The following is a 24,667-nucleotide window of genomic DNA, read 5'->3' as shown; positions in this document are numbered from 1 at the left end:
ATTGTTGTCTTTACACAGTGATTATCGATTAAGCAAAGCAGGACGCTATACCGTACATGAACGTTCATTCTTAGTTAAGTTCCGTGTAATACACTTTATACAACCCATCAGATTGATTTTGTTTTGGCACCTGCCAGGAAGTAACGGGCCGAGGTGTATAAGCATGACACACCGCTGTAGCTCAGCACTTCACAGTGATTGGATAGTTGTCAGACCGAATCTGTATAATTTCCTTTTTTCCTCAAACCATTTCACACAGAGAAAAACCGATGCACATAAACTTTGTTGAATCGGACCACTGTGTAAGGTCTTCTGCTAAGATTGTCTGCTTCCTTAACCACTCTTTCACAATTTGAGCCCAATGAATCCTGGCATCGTTATCTTCTAATAGACCCGTGCCATCAAAGAAACCTGGTTATCATCATGGGAGCATCCGCCTCTTTTCTTATCCTGATGAACTCACTCTGGAACAGGGTAAATCTGTACTCATCAGACCAAGTGACCTTTTTCCAACGCCCCACAGTCCATTATTTATGCTCCCTCACAAACTGAACGCTTTTTCTCCCTCACTGATATGTGCTTTTCTTAAAGCTACACAGCTGTTTAGTCCCAATCCCCTGAGTTCTCTTTACATTGAGTGCGTGGAAATCAGTCTTACTTTCACTGTTGAACATAGTCGTAAGTCCGTTAGTTGTTTTCTTTGCTTGACGCAGGTCAATAAAATCCCCCTACTGAAACAGAGTTACACCTTTGCCGCGACCACGGGATATGTCTCCTGACACGGTTGTTTAAGAAATGAGAAGATACGCACTGCATCAATTAGGGTTAAATAACTTGTTGCCAGCAGAACCACATTACCTAGTTGCTTAGTTAATTCCAGGTGGTGACTATTTATTTTTTTTTGCCTAGATGTGTATGATGTAAGGCTCTTGAAATCATTAGTAGTGTTTAAGTCAATTTCAGGATGCAATTTTAGTTCAGAGACACAAGATGGAAGCACAGTGACACGTCTTTGGGTTACTGTTGCTTTGTCCCAATCATGTTTCTAGACAACCTTAGTTTGTTTTGTGGGAAGGAATGCTGACTACATTTGTTCAGCCAAGCCAGAAAAAACAGTAACATGTGTAGGACAGGGGTTCGTTCCAAGACCAGGGGAAAAATACCCTGTGACCTCTGTGTGACCTACAGTGCATAGGGTGTGTGTGCAATACAAGGAGAAGAGGGATTATTTTGTCTTCTGGCTAAGGTCTTCTCAAGGAGACTACAGTTGTTCTAACTCAACCTATACCATCTCAAGACTCATCTTATGAGCTCCAGTTTAACTGACGGTGAACTAAAACACTAGATTTCTTATTCCTGCATGAATCTCACAAGGATGCACTGAGAAGCAGTTCATGTGATGCTACCAAAGAACATGCTAGTAGTGTTGACTTAAGCTGAACACAAGTGTGTGCTAGACAAACATATGCATGTTTACTTGCTGGAAGAGAAAAGTGATCACTTTATCAGCTGTCATGGTCATAAAGCACAGGTGGACGTATAACACAGAAAAGGCCACTTAAAAGTTTATGATACTGTATGTTGTTCATGTTTATGCTTATTCAGATTCAGTCACCTTTTCACTTTTCAATGCTTTTTGTTTATAGAGTCTCTAGGCATGTTGACCTGACTGTCTTCTAAACAAAAAACACAATTTTATTACTGTCAACTGTAACAAAAATTGGTTAAATAAATAAATAAACAAACGCCATCTTACACCATCTTAATTTATTTATTCAGTCAGTCATTCATTCATACTAGATTGATTTTTTCAACATTTGTTTAAATAAAAAAAATTTGCTTATTTTTCTGTTAATTTATTTGTTTGTTTTGTGTTTATTTATTTATTTTGTCAGTTTTCTCAATCTTAAATCGCCTAAGATATAATGTTTTTTCTTTCATTTATTGACTTTTTCATGCATTCATAGAGCATATTTTTAGATCATGTTTGCCAACATTGATTGATTGATTGATTACTTTATTCATCCTTAGATTGCATTATTCGATTTTTTGTGTTGTTTTTCCATGGTTTTGCAGACATTGTTATACATTTATTCATGGACTACATTTTAAGCATTTTTAGCAACATTGGCATTTGTTTATCGAGCTTTTTTTAATTTATTTATCATTCATTAGTTATTTATAGAACACTTTGCTAAATCGGATGCTTTTCATGCATTGATTTATTCTAGACCACATTTTTAAACCAGAATTTTCCCCATCACTGCTTTTTCATTCATTCTTGACCATGTTTTTACCTAATTTACCTAATTTACCACATTCTTATTTATTGTAAATAGGTCAATTTAATCTAATCTAATCTAATCTAATCTAATCTAATCTAATGGATAGATCTCATGCTTTCAGGCAATCATTAACATTCATTCATGCATTCATTAATTCATTCATGAAAAATATTGCCAACATCAGTATTTGTTCTTTGATTCATTTATTCGTTCAAACCTTGTTTACTTTTTTACATCCAGTGTTTTCTATCCTTCTGTTCCTTCTTTCTTTGCTATACCTCTTCTGTCTGTTTCATTTCTTTTTTCTACCAAATTCACTCATTCATTCACTCACACTTGCTCAGAGCTCAATAGGTAATACTGAAATTAAATCTACCCCCCCATGTTACTACATTTAATATGATTTATTCATTCGTTCATTCATTCATTTGTTGATTTATAGATCATGGTGACAACATTAACATATGTTTATTTACTTGTTTTTTGATTTAATTGTTCGCTCATTCATTCATTCATTCATTTATTCATATTTGGATCACATTGCCACATCGATGTGTTTGCACTCCTTGTCATTTATTTATAGATCAATTTTCTTTTTACATTTTATCATCATAGCCAACATTTGCATTTGTTTGCTTGTTTGAAGTTTCATCCATTTATTTGACCAGTCTCATTCACATGACATCTTTTCATTCATTCATTTATTCATTCATTCAAAGTCTATTGTGCCAATATTAGCATGTGCTTTTTCACTTGTTCTGTTATTTATTTGTTTGCTTGTTTTGTTAGTTCTTTCATTCATGCATGCATTCACTCATTCATTTGGTAATTCATATACAGTATAGATCACCTTGTTACATCAATGTATTTGCAGTTATTGGTATTAATTCATTCAAATATAATCTTTTATGCATAATTCTATCATCACAGCCAACATTTGCATATGTTTGTTAGTTTTTTTTTCTTCATTCATGTGTTTATTCATCCATTAATTTATTTGGTTAGCCAGACATTTTCAGATTTTTCCCTTTTGTTTTTCATTCATTCATTAATTCATTAATTCATCTGTCTGTTAATTTTTTCTTATACCTAATTCATTTATTCATTCACTCACATATGTCCACATTATCTCAATGAAGAATGCTGAAATTTAATCTAGCTCACGTTGCTCCATCTCACCTCTGCTTTCTTTCATTATTTCTTGATTTTCTCTCTGAAAGAGTCCGCGCGCTGCACGAGCACAGTGGAGTTGCGCGTGCAGGTGTTGCGGGGAGGTTTGTGCGTTAGTCTGCGCGAGCGCTCGATGCGAAAGGACGCGCGCGTGTGTGTGTGCGCGCGCTCTGATCCGCACATGTTCTGAAGTGAAAGTTTTTTTTTTTTTTTTTTTAATTAGAGCGCTCGTGCTGCATCTTGTATCTCCACTTGACGCGTGCGTGTGGCGCGTGTGCGGGGTGGAGTGAGCGCGCAGACGCGCGCGCGCGGATGTGTGTGTGTGTGTGTTTGTCCTGGAGCTGAAGGGTGCGTGTCTCTCCCCCATTCCGTCGCCTCGCGCGCAGGTGCCACGTTCCTAACGCGCCGAGAGCTTTAAAGCGCGCGCATCACGCAGACACCATGGCGGAGGATCCGCAGCGCGCGGACGCACAGCAGCACCCGGAGTGTCTGAGCGGACGGAGGGAGACAGATAAAGACCGCGAGCGAGAGGGACAGGGGGACGGGGGAAGTGGAGAGGAGAGACAAGAGGAAAAAGAGGGACAGGGATCCGGAGAGACTTTCACCATGGAGCATGAGATGAAGATCAGCGACGTGGAGGAGAAAGGTACAGGGGGGATGCAATACTTTATGCACACACACACACACACACACACTTCATCAACAGCTGACAGTTTGTGTGTGTGTGTGTGTGTGTGCAGATGTTGATGCATGACCTTGATGGTTTTTATGTTCTTTTGATACTTTGATATCTAAGGTACGAAGTAATGTGTGTGTGTGTGCACAAACAGGACACTTTCACCAACAAATAATACGGTAGTGTATACACACAGAACACTGTGCAGTAAAACGTTACAGTATATCACCTACTGTATGCCACTCCATTGTCTTGGAGAGAATCCTGAGAATTATTATTATTATTATTATTATTATTATTGATAGGTTTGTAGAAATAGTTGAAAGATTAAACCTACCTTAATAATAAGCTGATCAGCTAAAATGTAATCAGTGATATCATTATTTCAGGTTAAAGCCCACGTACATGTCTGTCTGTCTTTTTGTATGGCAGAACTCTCTGTCTAGCATAAATTTTTTTTAAGGTTGAGTGTCTTACACCTTGTTTACACTCCCTGTTCGGTAATCAGAGTGAATCTCATATGAGAAATCGGAAAAGTAGATCGGATAAAGATTAAGCTTTGTCTTAAAATGACTCCAGCTCGTTAAAATTCATTTATACCACTCCAGCGCTGTTATTTCATGCCGGTATCCAAGTCCTGGAAAAGTATAATAAAATTTTGTCCAGTGGTCGATTTAAGACACGCCCACAGTTTGATGCATGCGCAGTGCGCTGTCAAAACATGTGATTTATAATCTGCCACAAAATATTCCAACATTTTGATTTTATTTTTTAGTGCAGGTTTAACTTCAGGCGAATACCCAAGGACAGGCATAGTTTCATTAAATTCTGTCCAGCCAGTTTTGCGTGATGCTGTAATAAAATCTGTTTGGACAGACATACGGACAAACAGACAGACATACTGTTTTCATTCTGTCTGAATGGTTTCTGGTTCTAAATGGTTAATGATATCTTTACATTTTAATGTATGAAATGTAAAGATATCATTGAAAGACCTAGTTATGACCAATGAACAGACAAACGAATTTTTTTTTCATGTAGATACATACTGTACTATGCTATTCCATGCTACATCATACTACAAGGGGTGTTCAAGTCAAAGCAGGACTTTTGATTGTACAGAATAAAAGAACACAGTTCTGAAAGTAAAAACTCCCTTTATTTCTCAGTCTTTCACTAGTGCTTGGACACCATCAAGGTAGAACGTTTACTATTTTATCCTTGGGAGCAGTTTCCAAAAGCCTGAAGGTACTAAGTTTATCTGTACAAACAATACTAAGCAAGTATAAACACAAAGGGACCAGACAGCCATCACACAACACAGGAACAAGACATGTTATGTCTCCTAGAAATTAACAGACTATGGGACAAAAATTACAACCCAATCGCAGAACAATAGCAAAGGACCTTGTGAAGACACTGGAAAAAACTGGAGGTATAAAAGTATCTACAGTAGTGAGCAAGCAATCTGAGCAAGGATTCTTTAAAAAAAAGTAATTATTGAAACTAAGTCTATATTTGGTGTGACAATGTTTTTGAGGACCCTTCAATCTCAGGTACAATTTGCGCAGGAAATTAGCTACTAAGTTTTACTAAGCATCTTGCAGAATCAACCACAGTTCTTCTGATGACTTTGTTGCACTTGCTTCCTTTTTGCATGCAAAACCCAGCAGCTTCCGTTTTGTTTCTTGGACAAAAAAGTGGGCACTTATATAACATGGCGCTTTTTTTCCTGTAACTTTTTATCTTGAGGTTAAATACTTAATACGTAATGTTTGAAACCCAGAAATGTTATTATACAGACTCAATATGAGGTCATAAAATAAAATAAAACAACAATCTATAACAATAATTGTACTTAGACACACAGGATGTCTAAGACACCGAACTGGAGATCCATAGTAAATGAGACTGATATCGACCTGAAAGGCTGTTCAGCAAGCAAGAGGCCATTGCTCCAAAACCACCAGACTATGGTTTGCAGCTGTACAAAGATCAGCATCATGTTGTAGGGGTGCTTTGCTCCAAGTGGGACTGGTGCACTTAGATCAAAATAGATCATCATGCATCACGAGGAAGGAAGATTAAGTTAAATCAACATATTGAAGCAACATCCAAAGACAAGATTAGTCACGAAAGTCTTCCAAATGGACAGTTTTCTAGATTCAAGATTCAAAGAGCTTTCCCAGAGGGAAATTGCTTTAGTGACCCCATGCATACCTCTAAGGTTGTGGCAAAACGTATTTAGCAGCATAAAATATACGTTTTGAAACAGCCATGACAAACCCCTGACCTCAATCCAATAGAAAATTGTGGGCAGAACTGAAAAAGCGTGTGCGAACAAGACGGCCTACAAACCCGACTCAGTTACAGCAGTTCTGTCTGGAGGAAAAGGGCTAAAATTCCAGCAACTTATTCTGAGAAGATTGTAGAAGGTGACCTAAAAAGTTTGACCCAATTTAAATAATTTAAAGGCAATATTACCAATTACTAGCTAAGTGTATGGAAACGTCTGACCCACTGGAAATGTGCTGAAAGAAATAAAAGCTGAAATAAATCTTTCTCTTCACTGTTATTCTGACATTTTATATTCATAAAATAAAGTAGTAATTCTACCTGACCTCAGGCAGGGAAAGTTTACTAAGATTAAATATCAGAAAAACTAAGTTTAAATGCATTTGGCTAAGGTGTACAGTATGTAAACATTAAGCTTGAACTGTAGTGTACAGTACAATATAAAGTACTGTTAAAGTAAACATATACATTACGACATCAAACTAAAACAAAATATTCTTATACTATACTGTAAAGTGCAATTTACTGTAGTAGCATTTGTAATTTAAGGTTTAGTAGACATATGCACCATACAGTAAAACTATGCCATGTTATACTGCAATACAGTCTATATATATATATACTTTAAAATGTTCTATTGTACAGGATATTTTATTTTTATTTCTATTTTATGTACAGTATTTTTCTATTTACATTTCTATTTTTATCCTAGTTCAATTTAAATTTTCTATTGTATTTCTTTCATTCATATTTATCTCTTATTATAAGCTTTAATTCTCTTTTTAAAGTCACTGGTGGTCGTATAAGCATTTCACTGCATATCATACTGTGTATGACTGTGTATGTGACAAATAAAATTTTAATTTTATTTATTATATTATTATAGTCCAGTACCTGTATATTATATGCTCTAATATATTAATATAGAGTATGTCACCTTTTAGTACAGGAACATACTGGAAGTGTGTGAATACTGTGTAGTTATAATGGCAAAAAGCACAGTAATACTCTTGACAATTTACATTTAGGATTGAAACATTTTGTGTAGTATTATATGTATATAAGTATTGTATTGTATGGTCTGGTATGGTATGGTATCATATAGTATGGTGTGATGTAGTATAGTATAGTATAGTATAGTATAGTATAGTATAGTTTAGTATAGTTTGGCGTGTTATAGTGTGGTGTAGTATAGTATAGTATAGTATAGTATAGTATAGTATAGTATAGTATGGTGTGATATAGTATAGTATAATATAGTATAGTATAGTATGGTGTGTTATAGTGTGGTGTGATGTAGTATAGTATAGTATAGTATAGTATAGTATAGTATAGTATAGTATGGTGTGGTGTGCTGTAGTATAGTATAGTATAGTATAGTATAGTATAGTATAGTATAGTACAGTATGGCATGGTATAGTGTTGTGTGCTGTGGTATAGCATACTACAATACAGTATGGCGTAGAACAGAATTACAAACTGGTTTAGTTATAATATAGAATAGTACAGTACAGTACATTACAGTAATATATAATATGTAATATGTATAGTGTGGCATAATATAGTATAGTATAGTATGGCATCATATTGTATGGTATCGTATATCATTGTATTGCAATAGTTTAGAATATTATAGTGTAGTGTAGTATAGTGTAGTGTAGCGAGGTATGATGTGATATGGTGTAATATTCGAGGCTACAATGTATTCTGTATATAGTATATTACTATACCCTGATATATTCTACATGGTTAAATGAAAAAGGCTCATCAAGTGTTTTAATTATTAAAAAAGCTAAAGCATTGCTAAATGCTAATGACTGATTCATTTATTGACTCATTGATTGGATGTAATTAACAGATCTTCTAGAAAGCAGTCTGCGCCTGAAACCCCACGAGGCTCAAAGTTATCGGAAGAAAGCATTGTGGGTATCATGGGTGTCCATCGTGGTGACGCTGATCCTCGCCATCGCGGCATTCAGTAAGTAGTAACTGCCTCTCCATAAATGTTCATAAGTGTATGTGGAGTGTTTGTTCTACTGTTTTTGTTAGGGTTATGTGGTTAACTAATTGAAACATAAATAAAAAAGGAGGAACGTTTCCTGCTGAACGATGTTGACTTTAGAACGGCCTGATTAACGGAGAACCTTTCTCACCAGTGCATCCACAAACATCTCTGAACTTCATGAATTTAGAGATTTTCTCACACATTGGAGATTATTTGACAGGCAGGCTATAAATCTCTTCGGTTTTCCATACATGTACAGGTCACTCTTCACTTGGCTGCAGCTCCTAGCAAACAGCATTAATTATTACCTATGAAAAACAAACATCTAATGTTGACTCAGTTTGGGTGCTTTTTAAATATATGCCTAGATCTGTAAATATTCAGGTATTGACAAATGTCTTGATATATAAGCATGTGTACTACATTAAAAGAGAGTTAAAAGAGAACCCATCCTCTTCTGGGTGAAACTGGGTGGGGTGTCTTTGAGCCATTGTCCATATTTTTAAAGGGACTGTGTTTACCATATATATGGCAGGTTGAGGGAGTTTCTTTATATTAATGAGGCTGGAAAATCAATCAATGTGTGGTATTTATCAATGACAATTGCTTGTATCTGTGACTCTGCATGTGTTGTAGGGACACAAATTCATTACTATAGTTCTGCACACACTTGGATGAATGAGACCTTGTACTTACAGTATGGATGATGTGACTTCTGTACAAGCAGGATTAAAGCCTTACCAGCTGTATTGCCTGATCAGATTCAGCAAATTGCTGGGGGACACATTATATGGCGCTTCTGACAGTGTACAAGTATAATATAATGTGCTACTGTATAGTATATTGTACTACAGTACAATATAATACAATTCAGTTAAGTATAGTATGGCATAGTGTAGTGCAGCATAGTATAGTATAGTATGATATGTGGTATGGAGTGCTAGGGTATTGTATAGTATAGCACAGAGTAGTACAGTACAGTGTGGCATAATGCATAGCATAGCATCGTGTAACAAGGTATGATCTGATGTGGTGTAATATTCAATGCTATACTGTATTTTAGTATAAATATATATATTAGTATAATTGATAACTATATTAGCTATTTAATTTAATCTTTTGGCCCATGGCTAAAATGCTATAATGTTTTCCCGAACATTATGTATACTTGTATGTATACTTTAAATGTTTGAATTATTTTAGATAAATGCATCTGCCAAATGAACAAATATAAAGTTGCTAAAACATACACTCAGGTGTGTAGCTTTATTTTCTCAGGGATCATTCTCTTTAAGTTGTTTATGACGTCAGTGTCCGGGTTCACGTTCGGTATCATAAATGCCCGGGGATACATTTTGCGAAGCTTTCCAAGGTTTCCTATTGAGCACGCTATTCTCATAACCTGTAATAACGTGTCAGATATGTGATGCTATTTTGCTGAAAATTTGTACTAAATACCCCAGTGTAAAAATGTAAGATATCGTACATTAAAAAAACACTTTGTTCTTTACATTGTTATATGTTTCAGTTCCCTGTCAATGTGTGAGATGGCTTTTTTTTCTTTTTTGCAAGAGATTGTTATTACCTTGAGCCGTGTCTCCCTGAGAGCCCTATGACTCATCTCATACTCTCTTATCCTCTGTTTCCGTCTCTCTCTCTCTCTCTCTCACTCTCCTTCTCTCTCTTGGCCTGGGACTCGGAGAGTTTCGTATCCATGCTTGGAAAAATGCTGTCACATAGCAACACAAGATAAGATGACAGATGCGTAAGACATTGTATCTTGGCTTTGAAATCAACTGAAACAGAACAAAACACACACACACACACACACACACACACACCAATGGAACATCCTATTTACAGCAAGAAGTTTGACAAATTTTTGTACACTTTTGCAGAGCATGTTGATTTGTAAGCGAAAGTTGTGGACAATGCCAGAACCAGACATCTGCACATAGCTAGGAGGATATTTATTTATTGTTTGTTTGTTTGTTTGTTTGTTTGTTTGCCAGATTTGAACGTTCTTTCGAGATCATACAGGCATGCTGGAGTAGGGTAGGCTTTAGATCCAGATCTGGAGAAGCTTGAAAAGCTTGCTTCAGCATTCTATATAAGGTACTATAAAGGCCTAATGTAAAGACCATGTAATGAGAACTGTGTGTGTTCTGCGGTGCACAGTCAGCGAAAGAGACCAAGCATGTGTTAGACTTTATCACTCTCAGGAGAAAACTGGTGTTTCTGGTGTCCATAAATAAGATTTTAGATTATTATTAAAAAAAATTTTGCACAGTATGCATTATATTTGGCAGCACGATGCTTAGCACCGTGGCTTTGCACCTCCAGGGCCCGGGTTCGATTCCCACCTCAGGGTCCGTGTGCATCTAGTTTGCATGTTTCCCCTTGAGTTTGGTGGGTTTCCTCCCAGATTAAGCTAATTGGAGATGAAAAAAAAAAAACACATAAACAGCACAAAAGCCTGGTGTTTTCCAGAGGAAAAGGGACAAAAAGGGACACCTGAATACTGGAAGAACAGAAAAGAAAACAGGATGCATTTTAAACAGAAAAAATACAGATACAAATAGGATGTACTATTAGACTTTTTTTTGTGTGTGAAAGCTTGACTGAAATGTTCACAAGGCATCTGATTTAAAAGAGAGATGTGCATCTGGTTTGGGATCCCACCTGACACAAAAAATATATATTCTTATGCTTTTTTCCAGTGCAACAAAGAGCTCATTTATTAATATGGTATTAAGGCAGTGCATGCTACATTTACAGCCTTCATGCATTCATCTCTTGTAACCGCCTGGTCAGAGTAACAGTGATTTAAAATAGGCCAGCTTGTATACTGTATATTGTGTGCTAAATAAAAAAAAAGTCTAGGAATATAAAAAGTAAACTACTCAGTTTACAAGCTAAGCTTGTGCGCTATTGATTTTTATCCATATCACAATAAATGGTTTGATTCTTTAGACCTGCTAGAGCCTGTAAAGAGCAATATGATATCCCACAAGCCTCTGTTTTTTTTCCCCATCATGTTGGTTCTCACTCTCACTCCAGTGCTATTTCATGAGCACAGCTAGATAAAATTATATACAGTAAGTCCTCTACATACAAACATTCGAGTTATGAACTTTCGAAGATACAAACATGCTTCAGTGTGGAAGTTATATCACATGTCCAGCATACTCTGTCATGTGCGTGCAGTGTGCACCCCAGGCTATCCGGAAGCAACCATAAAAGCAGCAGCATAACTATAGAGACAAAAGTGACAATAATCGAGAGAAGGAGCGTGGTAAAAAGATGGCAGACGCTTTCCGTTCTTTTAAAATGAATTGTTCAACTATCGGCACGATTCTAAAGAACAAGGAAAAGATGTTGTTAGTTTTATACCGTTTATAGCCGAGTGTGTTAGTATCCTAGTATCTAGACAATGTTTGTTGGACTTACGAACAAATGGGACTTAGGAACAAGCTCTCGGAACAGAACTTGTTTGTATGTTGGGGACTTAGTGTAACATGTTAAACCTTAAACAGAACCTTCCTTTTTGATTATGCTGTAAGAATAAAATAGGACTACTGATGTTTGAGGCAGTAACATTGCCAGATTTATCCTGAAATGACCAAAGAAAGCTACAGTTACGGTTCTACCAGCTAACCCTGGGTTATGATTTTATTTGTGCTGGACCAACAGTATGAACCTTTGTGTGTTAAAGTCTGATATAAACTGTGATATTGCCGTAGTGTGGTTATCTTCCATACTATGGCCAGGTGTATTGAATCTGTGCCTGTTTAGGTATTAATAAACAGATACGTAGACATTTTGGACAAACTGGATTAATCTGTGCAAAGACAGGTGAAGAAATCAGAAATTGGATGGATTGGGCTTCTTTTGTCATGCAGATCTGAAATGATTGCAAAGAACAAGAAGAAGATGTGAAGCATTCCGGGGACATATCATGATGTGAAGCATTCCTGGGACATATCATCTCTAGTGCTTTGCATGTGGACATTTCCCCAGGCAAAGCACCAGGATGGACCAGGGTCTACCACAAACAAAGGCGAGGTCTTTAAATCGACCGTGTGCTGCCCCTGTGAATTTAATCTTTAATAAATAAGAGTGAGTTACAAATCTAGATCCATGAACTGCTAAAAAACAGCTCTTGGTAGTGGACATAAATCAATTAAATCAATAAATACTGGGCTGTATGAAGAGACAAGGTCTTGACTTTGCCCTATTCTGTAGTAGCTACCTTCATGCTAGGCTCATACATCAAGGTCGGTGTTCATAAATCAACACACAGCACAAAGCAAAACAAAATGACCTCTGGCTATGTTATAGGTAAGAGCTACATGTAGGAATAATTTAATGACACAGTGGTGGTGGCCACCCGTGCCTGGTGGCTTAGTGGTTAGCACTGTCGTATTCCCTCCAGGGTCCGGGTTCGATTCCTGACTCGGGTCTGTGTGCATGGAGTTTTCATGTTCTACCCATGCCTGGTGCGTTTCCTCAGGGTACTTTGGTTTTCTTCCACCGTCCAAAGGCATGCAGGTTAGGCAACTTGGCGTCCTCAAATTGCCCAAAGTCAATAAGTGTGTGTGTGTGCCCTGTGATGGATTGGCATCCTGTCCAGGGTGTACCCTGCCTTGTGCCCTAAGTCTCCTTGGATAGGATCCCAGGCCGCCCGCAACTCTGAATACAGGATAAAGTATACAGTAGAAAATGCATAATGACACAGTTATTTAAATGTTACCTCACAGTATGCTTAACTACTATTTTTTAGGCAGGCGTCATGGTTATTTACACAGCTTATTATACAGAAATCATTTTAATTGGTGGGTTTGAGATGTCACAGTCCAAATACATGCAGATTAGGCTAATTGGCGTCCCCAAATTGCCCGCAGTGTGTGAATGACTGTCAGGTGTCAAGCTGGCAACCCAAACCTTTAAGTACTCGCCGGATATATCTTCGTCCTATCCAAGTTTTGAGAAGTTTTAGTCACTTTTAATCACCTTTAACTTTATCACTGCTTTTGCAACTTTCCAGCTCAGCCCAGCATTTTTTGCTATATTTAGGCATATTTTCATATGTTGGATGGAAACCCTGCAAAATACTTCAAAAAGTGTAAAAGTCTGCTACATTGATTTAAAGTCACTCTGAATCTCCGGCAACCTCTATTATAAATAGCAAAAAGTCATAAAAAAGTCTATTCTAGCTGGCTGACTTGAAAAACATACTAATAATAAAATAAAACAAAAACAAAACTTGATTACCAGCAAAGAGAAGTTTGCTGGTAATCAAACATAAAAAAAGGATAAAAAATGAAAAAAAAAAAAAAGTCAAGTTATATTATGCTTTATATATTTTTTTTGTGCATTCAAGATGCTATTGTGTTTCTGTGTGTTATTTAAAATGACTTTTATCAAGTATTAGCTCAGGGGCAGCAAAGTGGTGTAGTGGGTTGGCACAGACGCCTTGCACCTCCGAGGTCTGCGTTCTCCCCTGCTTGGGGGGTTTCCTCCGGGTATTTCAGTTTCCTCCCACAGTCCAAAGACCTGCAGATTAGACAAACTGGCGTTCCCACAATACCCATTGTTTGTGTATGAGTGTGTGCCTTGGATACAGGACAAAGCAGTATAGACGATGAGTGAAGGATGAGTCATAGCTTGTGCTATTCTAGCCTATTCAATGTTCATCAATTTGCTAATCTTCAGAACAGGAGCAAAAAGATCAGAAAACTTGAGCTAAATGGACAAATTGCACAATCTTGCCCCTTTTAGAAAGACCAAACAAATGGGCTAAAGTAACAGTTGTGCATAGAACAAGTCACCTTGTATCTCCAGGGTCTGGGTTCGATTCCCGCCTTAGGGTCTCTGTGGGCATGGAGTTTGTATGTTCTCCTTGTGCTTGGTGGGTTTTCTCCAGGTACTCCGGTTTCCTCCCACAGTCCAAAAACAACTTAGGCTAATTAGCGTTTTCACATTGCCAGTAGTGTGTGAATGCATGTGTAAATGTTGACCGGAGGTCCTACCACGGTCGGAAAATGGGGATAAATAGAATGGTAATCACCACTGGCCTTCCAGGATGGATGGATTTATTAAGTATAGATCTCAAAAACCTCCTGACAAGCTCGCTATGGATTTGATTTGATATCTGAAGGTTGCTCCAGTTGTATGGAAAGTCCCCCCCCCCCCCAAACCCACCCAAGACGTAGGGCTAGGGGTAGCTCAGTGGTTAAGGCATTGGACTATGGTTCGGAAGATCCCAGGTTCAAACCCCACGACCACCAAGTTGCCACTGTTGGGCTCTTGAGCAAGGCCCTTAACCCTCAACTGCTCAGATGTGTAATGAGATAAAAATGTAAGTCGCTCTGGGTAAGAGCGTCTGCCAAATGCCTAAATGTAAGACGTCCAAGAGCTCTAACTGCTTTACGACCCACTACAGTACAGTACATGCTGGATAAAGCAGTGGATTTCTCAGCTCCCAACACACCTGATTTATCTGATCAGCTAATTAACAGCCTTCGCTTAATTAAAATGTGTGTGACCGAGCACGGAAAACAGCAAAATGTACAAGACAGGGTGTCAGACAAAAACAAACAAACAGATTGTTATTTTCTCATCAGCTTCTGTAAACTCGAGCGAAACCTTTGGACGGACCGTTTCGATGACCGACCGTGTTTTGTTCTGTGAGGTATTGTGTCTCGGCTTTGAGTCTCTACATCAAATCTGCTTTTCAGTCGTAGCACTTGCCTGCCCGGAGTGCACTCAGCAACACTTGATCGATAGAGCAAAATGCACTTGGAGTGTGCAATTACCGAGATGGGGAAAGAAAAGATAATCAGTTTAGCACATGAAAGCCAAACACTTGATCCTAGATCATTATTTTTGGAGGACTGTGACACATGCAAGGACCTAAGCTAGCATTCAGCTGTTAAGAGATCTCTAATACATGTTTGTGCTTGTGGTGTCTAATTAGATTTGATGAGGAACTGAATGTGCAGTCATTTATTGGTGATATCTGTGATAGTGAATAGAGCACATATCTGTGATTTAATTCCAGACCTCTAAAAATAATCTCACACTTCGGTGTAAGCCTTGATTCGTTTCACAAAATGCTCGGTGTGTGTGTGTGTGTGTGTGTGTGTGTGTGTGAGTGAGAGGTGTAATAAGAGATGGGGAAGGAGGAGTTGTGTTAATGTATGCCAGACTGATAGCCCTAGACACCTTATGGCATTCTGAAAGAGCAATTAACACAGTCAGTGACAGCACTTCTGCATGCGCACACACACACACACACACTTGTACATATACAAATATATGTGGTAGTTTAAATAAACCTTGGACAGCTTCAGCATGCCTTGGTTAAAGAAAATATATATAAATTTTTTCACCCATCTTCTGAACCACTTATGGTTGCCAATCCATCACGGGGCACACACACCAAACAGTTTGGAAACGCAAATTTATAATCGGCATGACTTTGGCCGGTGCGGGGAAACCCACCAAGCATGGGGAGAACATGCAAACTCCATGAACACAGACCTGAGGCAGGATTCGAATCCTTGATCCTGGTGGTACCGCCTTACATTTGGAGCAAAAATTTTTAAAAAGTAAATAGCAGAACGATAACATGTTGATTATCTGATTATAAACAGGATAAGCTGATGCTTTTCACACACTTAAAAAAGTAAAGTGATTTGATAGCTCCTGTTCTACAGATCATTTTCATATGCAGTAATGTTGTGGCAACTTATTGTAAAGTGTGTAAAAATGGATAAAGTAAGTAATAAGGATATTAATTTGCAGACGTTTGGTTTGTTATCATCATGTGACTACCTTAGACGTGACTTGGTGGTGCTTGCTAGCATTAGCGTTAGCTCATCCAGTGCTCTGAATGCGGATGCGAATGAGACGATGAGACAATGGACGATGCTGTGCTTTAGGAGGGGTGGGTAGAGGAGCCAAAAATTGGACTCAAGTAAGAGTAGCTATACTTCAAAATAATATTACTCGTGTAGAAGTAAAAAAGTAGTCATCCAGAATATTACTCAAGTAAGAGTTTTGGTGAAAAGATACTCAAGTACTGAGTTTTATCGTAATGTTGGATTTATTGGATTTTTTATTATGTAAGCAGCCAGACAAAATGATCAAATAATGTACAAATACTGACATTTGCGAATAATAAAATAAATGAAATAAATTTCACAAGATAAATGAATAAAACGAAATATCTTTACATAATATCAAATTAAGAAACAAGGAACACAAATTTCCTGCTGTAGGTACCATATGTATGTTTAAACAGTGTAAACTATTACCTGTGTAAGATATACTGTATAGTGCTAAATCCCTTGTTTCATACACAAGGTAGTGCCCTTGATCAGGGGTTGAAGAACGATTTGGGATTTAGCCTCATGTTAGACGCTAGTTAGCTTTGTAGCTCAGGTTAGCCGTGAACAGAACAACACGGAGAGTCCTGAGGCGAATCAGAACGACTTAGAAGCAGTTACTAAGGAGATCGTTCGATGTTATCCGATGTGTTTTCTTCCTGAAAGCGATTCCGTGTCTTTGGCCCTGGCATCCTGTAAGTAGCGTCCCTTTTGCCGCCCTGAAGTAGGCGGGACCATGGTGGACAGACATTGTGATGTCGTGTGCAAAAGATCAATAGAGTGGTAGTTTACAAGGTTTAATCCTGGTGCTTACGGTCCAATTACTTAAGGACCTTCAAATCATTTTGAAAAGGTTAGCTATTTTTATGTCAGCTTCTAATAAACACACAAGGTATAAAACATGCACCCATGAGGAAAACACCAAAGAAAGGTAAAGTTTAAGGTTCACTTGATAATTTCTAAGAGCCATGGTTGTGCCTTGGAGGAATGTAGTGATAGCATACCGAGACATCTTGGAAAATGCTATGCTTCCAATATTGTTGCAACAGTTTGAGGAAGATCCTTTTCTTTTCCAACATGACTGTGTCCCAGTGCACAAAGCGAGAACTATAAAGACATGGTTTGATGAGCTTCATGTGAAAGAACTTGACTGGACCTAACACAGAGCCCTGATCACAACCTCATTAAGCACCTTTGGGATGAACTGGAGATTGCAAGGCAGGCAAGGCAGGCCTTCTCAAAAAAACATCAGTGCCTGACCTCATAAATGCTCTACGGAATGAATGAACCGCCTTTCAGGACGATTGGAAGGTGTTACCGACGCAAAAGGGGGACCGACTCCATATTAAAGTATACGCATTTAGATACAATGTCATTGCACGTTTAGCTATAGACACATTTATAATCTGTGAACTTTCATTTATAATCAACATAATTCATAACTGTAAGGACTTTTAAACTGTGATTAGTCTAATAATACTGATTTATTAATATGTGCACATTATTGTGTATAAGTATTGTTCTAAAGGCTTAAGGGCACAGGGCACAGTTGCCTACTCATATGTTGATGCTTTGAAATGTAAAAAAAAAAAATCATATCCATGTGCAACACAGAGTCAGTGTTAAAGATGAGTTTGTGTGAGACAGCTGAGGAGAGCAAGCCGGCGGTAGCAAACCTCAATGTAAATATCACAGAAAGAGAGAGAGAGAGAGAGAGAGAGAGAGAGAGAGAGCACTCTCATATTAATGCATTCAGCACGACCAAGCTTTCAAAGCCAGTGCTAACCCCCAGAGCCCTGAGTCTAAAAATAAGAGACAGATAGGATGGAAGACAGAAAGAAAAATGAGCAGAGGGGGTAGAGAGAGAGAGAGAGAGAGAGAGACATTGTGGGTGAGGTGGGGTGGGGTTATATGTTACCTTTTGTACCGTTGTTGCCTTTCAACACAGCAGGTGCAGAGACGGTGGACAGCTGGACATGGACCCTGGGACATTAATTAGATGCAGCAGGGCCTTTATTAAGAAATAACTTCATTTTAGCGTAGTTAATTTTTTAAATAAGATTAATATCCTAATTTCTTTTACTTTTGAGACCAAAGAACGTGCTCACTTTTAAGCATTTTGTCACAGCCTCCCCTTTTCTCATGCAGTTCCCATAGCGACCCGGGCCATGTTTGTTTTTCATTTTGTCGTAGTTCTGTCTCCGTCATGCCATTTGTTGGTTCACCCATTTTTGTGTTACTGGGGGCTTGCCTTTATTAAACCCTGCAAAGGTTAATTGATTGATTTAGAAAAATCAGGGGGGGAAATTTCTCACTTTCAACCACAAGCGTCATTTGGCCACTAACATGCGCATGGCCAGTCCTTCTGAAACATTCACTAGTTATGAGGGTGTGTTTTGATTGGGCAGAATAACAAAACAGTAACATACTTTCTTCATTTCTCTATATAATCCCCTGCTACACTAATGCACTCATCCCAGTGTGTTCCACTAGTGCCTGGATACCATCAAGGTAAAAAGATTTCTCAGTATGCCGGAGCCATGATCAGTCTGCCTGTTTTATGTCTGAAACCCTGGCCTCCCAGGAACTCCTTTAATGGCCCAAATGTAGAAATGGCTTGGAACAAGGTCAGGACTGTACGGGGGATGTAGCAATAACTCCCAGACGAGGTTCTATAATGTCCGAATGGTGTTGGTAAATGGCTTGCACAGACAGATTTAAGATTTTATCCTCTTTCAAAGTTTCATCACAAGTCCCGGTTTGACTTGAACACCCCTTGTAAGAGGCAGTTATCAGAGGAAAACCAGTTCAGTTGGTCCAATTCACACTGCTTTCTATGTGTTATTCAGGTTGGTGGAAATTTGCCCTGTATTCTGGTTGAGATCCTGTTACCCACTCTGCATACAGCGAACCAACCTGCTACATGGCGGATCGGTTCCAGCCCAGATGGCATGGGATGTGCAGATAGCGTGAAGGGAGAACTGGTTATTTTGGGATTGCTTGTGTTTATAGCAAATGAAAATAGTCTCAGGTCCTCTGATCAGGTGTTAGATGTTGAAGAGTGTGAAACACCTTGAGTGGATAACGCCAAGGAAAAACCAGCAGGGAAACTCAGTGGAATGTAATCTAGTCCTGAAGTAAGAGTTAAAAGCCAATCTAGCTTGCTCTGTAGTCAAAGCATGTGGTATGGTTTGGGGAAAACCACTCAGTCATGGTTAAAGTGCTTAGCCACTGGCCGGATGATTGGAAAGAAAGCAGGAGGTATAAACATCCCACCCAGAGAACGATAGAAGGGATGAGAGGACACTATTCCCTTGTAACTCAAACCACTCTAAACAGAACGCTGCTTACTTATGTACATAAGGTTCTTTGAACCATATAAAAAAAGTTCCTTGCTATTTGGAAGCAGCAATAACGGAGAACTCGGCGAGAATGTTCCAGGGAAAGGCGGTTACATAACAGCAGTATTTATTCATACCGAATGACAACCAGACTCCTGTGCAAACCTGTAACCCTGTGCGAAATGAAATTAGCATATACACACAAACTGGAAAAAAATGTCTTGACCCAAAGCCATGACCTAGCTAAGGAAAGAAAAAACAACTACCTAAGGAAAGAACAAAGCAAAAAAAAAAACGACAGTAAGATCGAGTCGACCTCTATGTGCCGTAATGAGATGGAAATACATTCGTCTATGGCTTATGCCGCAAGAAAAGAGACTAATTGTACTGCTTGGTGGAAGGTTTTTAGGAAGTCTAGGCGCTATGTCCTATTTTTTTTCCAACCTACCACCTAAAAACTCTCACCTTTAAAATTAACACCTGCTGTTCATCTTAACCCTTATTTCACGTCCGTACAGGTGTGTCATAGCAAATTGCTAAGAGTTATAAAGTTCGTTTATTTCTTTAAAACATTTAAAATGAGCTACCTTTTATTCTAGGGGTTGCCACTACAGGTCAATTTGATCTGCGAGATTTGTGACAGGTTTTAATTCCTGTCTCAACCTTCCCATTATTCTATTTTTATTTATTTATTTTTTATTTTTTTGATTTTCCCCTGATTTTCTCCCCAATTTAGTCGTGTCCAATTCCTCTCCGTCACTAGGGGACACATTAAGGCTACTACTGCCACTCAGTCGGGAGGACAAAAGACTATCCCGTGTTTCCTCCGAACCACGTGACGCCAGCCGTTCGCCTCTTTTTGAACTGCTCGCTCATGCTCCATTGGGGGCAGCGTAACACATTTGGAGGACAGCACTATCCACTACCTTTGCTTGCGCAAACTCACAGGTGCCACCGATTGGCTGTAGAGCCGTGATTAATGTGGGAGCACTAAGTACCTCTCATCTCTCCCCTATGAGAGAGCTCGGCCAATCAGCTCTCTCTAGGCTCCAGCTGTGAGAGGTTACAGCATCACCCGGGAATCGAACTTGCGAGCACTTTACCTCTGCGCCACTCGGAGGCCCTACAACCCTCCCATTTTCTAACCAGGCTTGGGACAGAACTGCATGTAGTTCCTTAGTTAGATGGGGTAAAGCGTTAAGGGCCTGGCCAACAACCCAAATGAAGTTCGAACTCCTGACCCCTCAATCAGCAACCCAGAGACTCAACCGTCTGAGCCATCACTCCGCCTAGTTATAATGATTTTTAACGTTACAAAAAAATCCTATGCAAAAAGAATCCAATAAACGGTTCCTTGCACTTGGTTGTTCATTCTGTACTAAATATTTTACATCCATCTATCTAGGAACTTCTGTAGTCCAGCTAGGGAGCGTAGAGGCCTGTGGTGACCATTGTATTTATTCCTATTTTTATGACCGTGATAGGACGTCCAGTCAAGTTCCTGTAACACATGTCTTTGGGCTGTCGCAAGAAACGAGAGTACCCGGAGAAAACCAACCAAGCACGGGGAGAACATGCAAACTACATGCGCACAGTCCCACAGGAACCTGCAGGTGCAAGGCCACCATGATAATCACTAAGCCACCGTGCCGTCACTAAATAGGTTGGTCATTTGAAACACTCCTCAGAGAAGGGTAGTCAGGGGAGGTTTGAGGATCTATGTGCAAAATCAAGCATGAAAGGCAAATCTGAATAAAAGGCTTTGAATACGCAAGGGTGGCAAGACTTAGCAAGGATACTCGAAGTGTAAACTGGATGTGTCTATCAAGTAGATCTACAAAGGAGGTGTAATGTCCAGGGAAGCTGTGACTATACCACTCTCTCTCTCTCTCTCCATCTCTCTCTCTCATACTGTAGTTCCTCATCTGGCTCAGACCTAACCTGATACTAATTTCCTGTAATTCCCAACTGATTCCCAACTCTTGTGTTCAAATTCCATTGGCACCACACAAGGTCTGTGTGGGAACTTATTGGTGCAATGAAAAGCTAATTGAGCAGGTCTCAGCACTGCTTTAGGCTGCACGAATTCTACAACACCACTTGAGATAGATAATAGAGTTAATACGCAGCATTCTAACTCAACATGACAATCCTTTTAATTACAGTACCCCGTAATTTGCTTTATGCGGTAATTGAAGTGCTGTGATTACATGCTGTCACACCGTATGAAACCCTCAAGTAATTTTCCAATGCACTCATTACGCTCAGAGAGTTCCGAAAGAGATCCTGATTAGTGAACGAAAACAGGAATAAATGCCCATCAGGTGCATGTTAGTGCTAAAGTCAGGTTTACTGTGCCAGTTAGCAGTGCCAATGGTGTACCCTTTAGAAAAGGCTCATAATTCCAGACTATACAGGTAGGTCTGGATTGTATTTTGTTTTTGTATGACTATTTGAATTCACATAGAACCGTAGAGCAATACTGGAAGCTCATATTCACAATAAACTCTCACTGAACATCTTTTCTGCATGCTGAGTACCTGTCTTTTCTTCCTCCTCTGTGTATTGTAATCGCACTATCCACTGGTTTCCTTTTAAGTCTGGATCTTCTTCAGGTTTCCTCCTCAAGTTGAATCTGGAAGATGTTTCTTTAATACTGCTACCTCTGGTTTTCTAATTAGGGATATAAATCCAGAACTCATTCTACAACGCATGGCCAATAAAAGGTCACTGTTACAGATGGGTCAAATGGTCAGTAGTGTAAGTAAGAGCATTTCCATACACACACACACACACACCATGTGATGAGAACTAAACAGCTGTGCATCCATAAAAAAAAACATGTGTTAGTGAGACTCATCAAAAGAAAAAGTCCTCAGTTTGCTAAGTATCTTAAAGATTGGACTTTTGAGCACTGGAAAAAGGTCATGTGGTCTGATGAATCCAGATTGACCTAGTTCCAGAGCGATGAGTGCATCAGGGTAAGAGGAGAAGCACAAGAATTGATGCACCCATCACGCATAGTGGCCTAATTCAATTTAGAAATGGATAATAGAAATAGCAGAAGCCAAATGACTGTAAGTCATTCCAGATAAGATCATCGGATTAAACAATGAAATGTAGGTGTAAGTGTTCATAGTATGCAAGTTGCAGAATATTTTTTCCCATCCATCCATCCATCAATTATGTAACCTATGAAGTGTAAATCTCCCTTTACTCTAATATGTGAAGCCACATGACCACATGACCAATAATATACCCATCATGATGCATTATGGATTTTCACTCATGTGTTGGGTGTAACACGTTACAAGGTAACGCATTAGAGTACTTGGATTACTTTTTTGATGTAACTAGTAATCTAACGCGTTAGGTCTGCTATTTAAGTACTCAGTTATTTAGTTATATTTTCAAAAATGTAATCCGTTATTTAGACAATTTATGAAATCCGTGAGCCAGAAAGCAGTCATTCCCAATTCATTAGTGTGTGTGTGTGAAAGTCATCGTACAAGCCCCGCCCCCGATAACCCGCCCCCTCTGTTATTCCTGCTGTTATACCCCTATCTTACCTATGTGGTTTGACTATGCGAGGACCTAATGATGAAAACCTAATCACAGCGCCAAAACTCGCGGTCAATTATGATGAACCGTACTTACGGCCACCGCGTGAAACCGCGTAGGTGAGATAGGGGTATTAGTAGTTAAAAGATTATGGGCCAAACTTCGCTAAGTGATGATGGTAGGACACATATGAAGGTCTTGACTAAAACAACATGCATTAGGAATCACAAAGAAGTTTACATTTTCTGCAATAGAAAAGTACTCGAACTAGTTACTTTTATCAGAAAGTAACGCTGTAATGTAACTGATTACTTTTTAAAGACTGTCATTTTGTAATGTAATTAGTTACTTAAAGAAGTAACGTCCCCCAACACTGGTCATAACACAGATGATGTGTCTCAAAGCTCTCAGATCGCAGACTTAGCGCTCTTTTGAAAATTCTGCTGAGTGCATTTGAAATATTCTTGTTGTGGTGATGATATATCCGGTCGAAAACACCATGCTGGGTTACATTACAAGCTCTGAGATGCAGGGATACAAAATTAAAAGCAAAACCAAACAACCAACATAGCAACCTCATTAGAAAAAGACAATGCCATTTAGGGCAGTGGACATGTAATTTGAGATCTACACACTGGACAACTAAACATGATAAAACAAAATTGAAAAAAAGATAATACAGTACAGCTCATGATAATATACTTTATTATACAACAGTAAGTTCTGACTGAGCAACCTAATTGGATAAGTGGCATTCCATGAGTTGTGATAATAGAGCATAACAGCACTGGGACTTGTTTTGTTTAGCCACGGAAGATGTAATACTTTGAAGTGGAATAAGTGGAAACATAAAGTAAATTTCGTAAGTTTCCCAGGACTGTCATGGTTTATTCTTTTGATCTTTTGGCTACATAGCAAGAACTTGAAGGTAAAAACTTCAACCCTGTTAATTACAAAATTGTCGCTGGCCCGCTTTGCCATTGGCATGACGGAGCAAAATAACTAGTTAAATAAACAAACAAATCATAATATGTTTATAATAAATGGACTTTGTAGACTAGACATAATAAAAGCAATATCGCGCTCAAGGTCTTGTACTGAATATCAGCACGGCTGTAATAGATATTCAGTACAACAGCACTCGCTCTCGTGTGATATTGATTAATTTTTGTAAACGTGTGTTGTGTCTAGGCAGGATGCAGGTATGGGTGTGAGTTCATTAAAGAGGTAAAATCACAAGTTAATAAATCAACGGGTGAGAAGAGAGAGAGAGAGAGAGAGAGAGAGCAAGAGAGAGCGTGAGCACCAAAACCCAAATCAAGGCACTTTGATATTATTTTGACTGAAAGCGAATTTAATAAACTGTTTTTGTCTATCAGCAATCAAAAACTGTCATATAACCACTGAAACTGTTGTTAGAAATTGACACAATTAGTAAAATT

General features: G+C 38.7%; 1 protein-coding gene across 1 annotated transcript in view; it reads left to right on the top strand.

Annotated features, from left to right (window-relative positions):
* Positions 1-3,807: 3,807 nt before the first annotated feature.
* tmem163b (transmembrane protein 163b) overlaps positions 3,808-24,667 on the top strand; it is a 51,009-nt gene continuing 30,149 nt past the window's right edge. The window contains exons 1-2 of the mRNA XM_053492792.1: positions 3,808-4,101; positions 8,285-8,404. Coding sequence (XP_053348767.1) covers positions 3,897-4,101; positions 8,285-8,404 — 325 coding nt within the window. The 5' untranslated portion in view covers positions 3,808-3,896. The remainder of the gene's footprint in view (positions 4,102-8,284; positions 8,405-24,667) is intronic.

The sequence above is a fragment of the Clarias gariepinus genome, chromosome 3, assembly GCF_024256425.1.
Source record: "Clarias gariepinus isolate MV-2021 ecotype Netherlands chromosome 3, CGAR_prim_01v2, whole genome shotgun sequence".
Taxonomy (NCBI): domain Eukaryota; kingdom Metazoa; phylum Chordata; class Actinopteri; order Siluriformes; family Clariidae; genus Clarias; species Clarias gariepinus.
This window is presented reverse-complemented; position numbering and strand designations above follow the sequence as displayed.